Source organism: Anoplophora glabripennis, unplaced genomic scaffold, assembly GCF_000390285.2.
Source record: "Anoplophora glabripennis isolate ALB-LARVAE unplaced genomic scaffold, Agla_2.0 scaffold510, whole genome shotgun sequence".
Lineage (NCBI taxonomy): Eukaryota > Metazoa > Arthropoda > Insecta > Coleoptera > Cerambycidae > Anoplophora > Anoplophora glabripennis.
This window is the reverse complement of record NW_019416728.1, coordinates 161,963-170,179: the sequence shown is the minus strand read 5'-3', so window position 1 is coordinate 170,179 and position 8,217 is coordinate 161,963. Positions and strand designations below refer to the sequence as shown.

At 33.2% G+C, this 8,217-nt stretch overlaps 1 protein-coding gene across 1 annotated transcript in view; it reads left to right on the top strand.

The window, feature by feature from the left end:
* LOC108908338 (WD repeat-containing protein 63) overlaps positions 1–8,217 on the top strand; it is a 34,976-nt gene that overhangs the window by 21,965 nt on the left and 4,794 nt on the right. The window contains 4 exon segments of the mRNA XM_023455331.1: positions 1,543–1,729; positions 2,497–2,711; positions 2,913–3,168; positions 3,261–3,520. Of these exon segments, the coding sequence (XP_023311099.1) occupies positions 1,543–1,729; positions 2,497–2,711; positions 2,913–3,168; positions 3,261–3,520 (918 nt within the window).

Genomic DNA, 8,217 nt, shown 5'->3' with positions numbered 1-8,217 from the left:
TGTGTCTGGGATCAATCGAACTAGCATACAAACCATTTTGAAGAAGAATAGATTCCATCCATACAAAATACATTTAGTCCAGGAACTTCGTGAGGATGATTATGACCGCCGTTTGCAATTTTGCGAAATCTTTATTCTTGTATGGAAGCGGGCGGTCATCAGTTTGAACATTTAATCAACTAAGTAGTAAATAAGCAACTAAACATAATTTAAATTTTAAAATGTAATTTTTTTTCAAAGTATTGGGCGGAATTATAAAATTTAAAGTCTGTTGTAAATTGTAAAGAGAATTGTAAGAGCTTTCAAAAGAAATATTACTCAACCCCTAATGCCATTTAAATATTTTGGGGTGATGCTTACCCTTGCTTGGGGGTGAAAGTGGCGGAGTCAAAAATACCAGCAAAGAATGTCCCCTTTTAATCTAAAATCGACGGGTCTGAACGATTTTCTACAATCGTGACGCAGTTCCTGAAAATGGCTCTGTCTCGTTTTCATTTGGCCACCCTGTATATAACTATCTCACGCTCGTGCGTCGTATATTTCATTTTGCATCTAAGGCTAAAAAATAAAAAACTTTCCAAGTTGCATATTTGAAATTAAAAAAAAAGATAGATTTCAATGTATTATTATAAAATTCACCGTGAAAAAAATCAGTGCGATTGTGGAAGTTGCTCGGGATCGTCCAGACTTAAATTAGTTAATTTGTTTACAAGGCCATAACTTGTAAACTATTCAACTTACCGATTCCACATTTCGTGCGAGTTATTAGACAGTGATAAGAAGTGAGAGGATGCGATGCCAAAACGTTCTGGTAATAATAATAATAATAATGCAGTTTATAAATGTTTAATTCAAAAGTCATAAATAACTTCTTCTGTTTATAACTTTTGATCTAATCAATATTTTTTGACGCTCGAAGGCTAGTCTTGTAGGTCTTTTGAAGACGAAAGAAAGAAAAGTACATTACTGTTTTCTCGTGGAAATGAACGGAAAAAAGTTATAAGCGAAAAACTTGAATTTACGTAGATTTATACAATTAACCACCCTGTAAACAATCTTCCCCCCTTTTTTATGACTGTGGCAACTAATATGTTATTTTACATAATATTTAGCATCTACAGTAATAAATTCAGCTTACCGAAACAAAAAGTCGCGAAATGGTCATTTCCCAGCTTATTTTCCTGGCCTATATGTTTTGTTTACTACTGATTTGCCCTTACGGGAGTGTCGCCATCTGTTATTTTCATTCTTAAGTATGACTTAACCACAAAATCAAGTTTAAGGCTCATTGTATCTTACCCTATACTACAGCAAAATCTACTGGTATTTTTACTTAATTCTACATAAATATTTACTAATTTTTTTTCAAAGCATATTTTTACATTTACTCTACTTAAGCGGATGTATTGTTTTTAAAATCCCTCAACATATTTGGAAAAAACTATACTTACTATACTGTTAATACAAACTATAACTGGTTTATTCGGGATTGTAAGTATATTGATATCGAACAGTATCGTAGTTCAAATGAACCGTTTGCAGATCATTTGGGACATACGGAACAAACTGAACAAAGTTGAGGAACTGGAAGTCCTGACCCCTGCACAGCAGAGGTACAGAGCCCATATGAATTCTCTGATGGAGTGGATGAAGAACGTTCACGATTTGGCATTAGTCAGGCCTACCGCCATATCGGATCCTAGGTATTCCCACAGGGGTGCAATCACAGGTAAACACAAACTATTAGATAAAAAAAAAACAATACGAAATCGGTCTGACGATTGTTTTTATGACCTTATTTCTGCATAAGGAGTCGTATTTAATACGGTTGCTGTTGTACGGTGATAACAAAATTATATCTACGGCTATGGAAGAGATTCGCGAACCAATAGATGGCGTTATAAATTTTCAAAATGTCGTTTCGGTGATCAAGTACTTGTTTGCAATTATGGTAGCGCCATTTTGAGTGAAATGTTTTTAATTATTTGACCGATTTCCAAGGATACAGATTGGGGGAATATTAAAGTGTCATTTATTCATTTAAAATGTAACCTTTGAGTGTGTAGTGGTGTTTCGGAGTATTTGGTACCATACACAAGAGCATTGATATTTATGCGCAATTCAAGTAGGTTTCAAACTCAGGCTAATATTACTCTGAGGTTTCAAACTATCAGGGATTCCCTACGCAACAAATCATATACAGTGAAAATGTTAACTGGAACAAATTCTGTAACTTAATAAAATAATGGTTTGTCGCAAAATGGCAGAAACACATCAATTTTTATTTTTAAGGGGCAATTTTTTTTTTAATTATGGGAAGGGGTTACAGCAACCCCCAACTTTTTTCCTGTAAATACGAAGGATAGGCTGATAAATTTTTTATTTTAAAGCTTTTTTGTTATTTTTTATAAGCAATAAAGTGTCGGAAAAAAATTAAATAAGGAAATGTGAATGGTTGGGAGGTTTCTACATTTTGGGCCTAATATAAACTTGCAGGCATCACATGGATGTCGCCATTTTACGAGATCTCGAAAATCGGCAACCTTATGGAGATTCCAGACGAGTGGGAGCAGATGTCCATGCAATTCATGACTAGCAGTGAAGACGGCACCGTCCTGGTCTGGGACCTATTGAAAAGACCCAAAATCGAGGCCGGAGGCTACAAAGTCAAGAAGCTCAAAAGACTGAAGAAAAAACCTAGTGCTTTGATGGTAAGATTTTGTCATTTAATGTACTCGTAATATTTCGAGTTCCGGCGTAGTTGCGATGCTGCCGCGTTTCGACCGCACTTCCCGTAAATGAATATCTGTCATAGGCATAAGCCATTGCAACAACAATTTGGAACAAAGAATCCACAAAAATAACATCTAATTCAGAATAGAATCCAAGTGTTTGTCGCTTTGTGTACGTAGATCGACGTTTCTCCGTACCAGTCGCTCCACCTGAACCTGAGGCCCATCTACAGGTTGTACCTTCGCAGATCGGGGGACAAAAACAAGAACAATATGGCGATATCCAGCTGTTACGCCAAGTTCTGCAAGGTGAGGTACGTCGAACGCCCATCGACGGGGAAGAAAAACTTAGACGACCGCACGTACTACGTCCCGGTGTTACATAGAGAGACACGCCATGAAGTCCTCCCCAGAATCCACCTGGGCACGATGGAAGGTAAACCTACCGTGATTGCGATGTTTTAAAGCACTGTGTTCAGTTTGTGAATGTCAGTATCAACGACCTCTGTTTGTTCGTGTGTTTTAAAGGCGACTACGCCCTTCTGAGGTGGGACGGGCAGGATTTCGACTCGGGCGAGGTGGTCAACTCCGAGGTGGGAGTACCTTTGAACTTCGGCAAGTACCACGACGGTCCCGTCACGTCCTTGCACACCCCTAGCGCTTACAACGTCTACCTGACGGCGGGCGGTAGGATCTTTGCGCTTTGGAGGGACGACTTCAAGGACAAGCCGATCCTTTGGAGGAGAACTAGGTCCAAGATGACCTCCGCGAAGTTCAATATGTTTCAGGTGAGTTGTTTGCTCGTTCAAGTTGGTTAACCTAATTTGTTTATCCCAGAAACAGATAGAGATAAAAGGAGAAAGTACACTGAAAGAAATGCGTTTTATTCTATATTAGAATTCTATATACCATTATAAGACCATTGTATATATATATGACATATATACATATATGACATATATATATGACATATATATATTGTATATATATATGTGACAGTTAAACGGGTGACTATTGGATATAAAACGCGTATTGCTAGCACAGTTGTATAGTGAATATAAACCTTATTCTTTATTAAATTATTGTATAACTAGTATACAACGTTTTTTATACCCTTTACGAAATAATAGCAATAAGTGTTATTAAAGTGTTCCATATCGTTATTAGAACATCTAGTACTGGTTATAAGTTTTATAATAATAAATGTATTAAACTGTTGTATACTCTGTATGAGTTAAAAACATATGTCATTAAGTTTTCAGAAATTTTATTGGATAACTGTAATTACATGCTAATGTAAACATACATAAAACATACTTTTAAGCATTAAAAATGATGACAAATCGCTCCCAAAACTGTCCAGTTTATTTTCTTAGCAACGATGCACCCGTATTTTCTTGTATTACATGAGAATTTGCACTATAACTGTTCCACCTTAAGAATGAAGCATCCCCAGAAAGGTTGAGCTTCTTTCCATCTAATTTTATTTCCTCTGGTTGATTGACTTTATACCCATGCTCTTCTTTGTCACCGTTAGCCTTCTGTTCCTCCATCTTATGTAAAACTTAACATCAGCGATTTCTAATAGGACCTACAAAATAATAATTTTTAAGATTTAGACAAGATTTACATTTGAAAAAACAAAACAATTACAAGCCATAAAACAGTTAGATACTTACATAATAATTTTCCATTTCACACAACGCGATATGATCATGTATCCCACAAAACATGTGCATATACTGTCCATTTTCATCAAACTAGACGTGTGTAAGTCGATGCACAGCGGACTGTCGGAAATTTTACGATTGTTGTATTTTCTCTTCTTGAGTAAAGATAATAAAGACGTTGTGGTTTTGTGTGTTTATTTTGACAATGATTGAACATATATGGACAATAAAAGTGGACTGTATAAGATAGTTGAGTACCGTTCTGCTTCATGCATAGCATGCTACTGAAATCTTAATATAACTTAACAACGATCATAACCGATTATGCACCGAGAGGTGACGATCACTTAACCATTATAAGATGCGTTTTACACGTTAAAAACGGAAACATATTCAGTATAAGAACGAATAATTCTGTTAATACAGTTGTTATATACAAATTCGGATACTGGTCTTTATACAACAAATCTTCCCTACTATACAACTGGAATATAAAGTCTATAACACCTAATAATGTATAAGTAATTCATTATAACCTTTATTTCATAGATGCATAAGGTGTATTAAGCACTTTCCAGTTAAACTGATTGAATAATGAGTATGGAGGTGATTGCTTTTTTTTAATAAAAGTTGTATATTGGTTATAAAAGTTTTAATATGCGCTATACACATTATTCTAGATAAACAGTTTAATAAGCCCATTTCTTTCAGTGTAAACTGATAAAATAAATCCTACAAGCTCACATTTTTTACAATATTTTACTGCTACAAATAAACAAGTTGAGGTGGGTGGACCTTATAGAAAATCACCCTGTACAATATGAGAACGTGTAGCTCGAAAAAACCATCAAAAATCGACTTTTTCTTTTTTTTTAGTGTATCTTTTGCAAAGCAAGGTTCTGAAACTTGTTTCTTGCTGTAAATGTAGCCCTCGGCAAGCAAAAAAGTGCCTTTTTTAATCAAAAAAAATTAAAACATTTTCGAGTTATATCGATTTTTCGAAAATAAAGTCGTCTCGAAAATCGGCGGAATTCTCGACGAATAGTCATAGAGAAACGAATCTGGGCTCATTTTTTTCCTTCAGAGTTGTACTTTCATGATAAAAGAGAGTGATAACGATTTTATTCATTTCAAGCGGCCAAAAAAGTAATTTTTTTGGTCGCGTTTTTCTTGAATATCTTTTTAGATTTTCATTTCCCGGTAATGTCTATTACAGGAATCGATTGCTGGCATTTTTACGCGAATTAAAAAAAAATTGCTCTACGACCTTCTGGACCCGATATTTTTTTTTTCAAAAAATTCCACAGGCCGCTATTTAACTGCTACAGCATCCATTCTTATAGAGATTGAAGTTGAAGACATATATTTTCAATAAAAAAATACTGTGATTCATTTTAGCCACCTCTGTATTTTTTGTAGTGTATCTTGTAGTTCGACGAAATAAACGAAAATATGACGTTTACGACGGTCTCAAAAGCATAATTACCTTTGAAAAATGTAAATTTAGACTAGGCGGTACCTGTTTTGGTTTGGGTGAATCGTATATCCACGGAGATTTTTGGCCTTCAAATATCACTAGAAATGAAAATTTTTCTGTTAAAAAAATTCGAAAAATATTATATTTTTCTTCCTATTTAATTATGTATCTTTTCAAGAGTTGATTTTAGGCGAAAATGGAAGAGGAAAAAATGTTTGTAATTAAATTTTTTACAAAATATGCCTAGTTACAAATCGAATGAATTATGATTATTATTGTAAAAAATCGCCAAATAACATTACTTTTTAGGTCTTTAAATTGGGTATAGGACCTTCATACTTGGCTCAAGAAAATTTCATGCTATGTAGAATCATCACACCAAATTTCATCAAAATCGGTTCGCTAGATTTTGCAAAATAATTTTGCAATCCAGATTTAGAAAAAAAAATTGCTAATTTTCAAAATTGTGCACAGCAAAAACCCAGGCTATTAGATACTTGAAAATTTAATCAGATATAGAAGGGAAATAATTAGGAGAGCTTTGGCGCCTGTTTAAACATTGGTCGAATTTTTGTACTTAAACAAATTAGAATAACTGTGAAAATTCAATCAAATCAAATTTTTTAAAGCAGGTTTTAAAAGTTATTGGAAAGACTCTTCTTTAAAAAAAAAACAGATCGATTGGTCAATTAGTTACGTAGTTATAGCCGATCACAGTTAACCGTCATTTACACTAAATGTACTGGGACATCCGGGCTAATTTTTCGAAAGGTACTTTTGGTATCCCGAGTACTTACCAGGTATAAGTTTGCAATACTTTTCTTCATTGGCAACCTACTTTAAAACGTGTTTAAAGTTATTTATGCAAGCGAGAAATTCAAGAAAATCGTAGGGGTGGTGGTGGTTGGGGAAGCAGAGAGCGCGGCCGCTTCGGCCTGCTCGAAATTGAATAGGCGAGTTCAAAACCGCGAAGCACTTAAAAATTTTTAATATCTCACCTTCTAGAGGTCCGATTTTGTTGATTTTTTTAAAATCGATGGTTCGCGATTTAAAAAAATAATTAGCGTATTTTCAAATGCCTATCGTTTATAATTATTGGTCTTTCAACAGTCCGATAATTATTTATCTTTAAACTTCCTTTAATTATCAACTTTATTTTTTTATTGTATCAAAGGTAAGTCCATAAACTTATATACTGTTCATCAAAGATCAAAAACAAATTTATTTAAATATTCTAAAATTGTTTAAACAACAATTATTTTCAAAATATGTCGAAAATTAGTAATATAATGAGTTAAATTCTCATAATAACAATAAATAATATTTGAATTATACTTTAATCGCAAAAGAAATTATTATTAAATTCATAAATTAATTATAAAAAGTCAATAATATTTTAAATTTAAATTAAAAAAATATTGATTTGGTTGAATATTCACAAAGTTATTCTAATTGCTTATATAAGTACAAATTTCGACCAATGTTTAAACAAGCGCCAGAGCTTTCCTAATTGACGGATTCGAATTTTACAAAAAGCGTTTGAAAGCTTGAGAGCCCTTCTATATGTGATTAAATTTTCAAGTATCTAAGGGCCTTGGTTTTTGCTGTGCAAAATTTCGAAAATTTACAAATTTTTTTTTCAAAATCTGGATTGCAAAATTATTATGCAAGATCTATCAAACCGATTTTGATGAAATTTGGTGTGATGATTCTACATAACATAAAGTTTTCTTGAGCCAAGTATGAAGGTCCTATACCCAATTAAAAAACCCCAACAAAAATCCTTAAAGTAATGTTTTTAACCCCATTTTTGGCGATTTTTTCGATTTTTACAATAATAATCATGATTCATTCGATTTGTAAATAGTCATATTTTGTAAAAAATTTAATTACAAACATTTTTTGCCTCTTTCCATTTTGGCCTAAAATCAACTCTGGAAAAGATACATAATTAAATAGGAAGAAAACATGACATTTTTCGAATTTTTTTAACATATTGCTCCGCCAAAAGGTAAGCCCACTTTTTTTTTATGCGCATAGAAAAATTTTCATTTCTAGTGATATTTGAAAGCCAAAAAGCCAAAAATCTCCGTGGATGTACGATTCACCCAAATATGGACTTTTTGAAACGGATACCGTCTGGACTATTTTCCTTTAGTCTAAAATTCTCTCACCTCTTGTTAACATTTTAATAATTATTTATAACAAATAATATCGCCATCATAAAACTGTCACTTTCTTTCAGGTTTTATTACATTTTAGTTGTTTTTATGACACTGAAATTATGTGGGTTACGGTACAATTAATTTGATATTTTAATTTTTATTTAATTATAAGG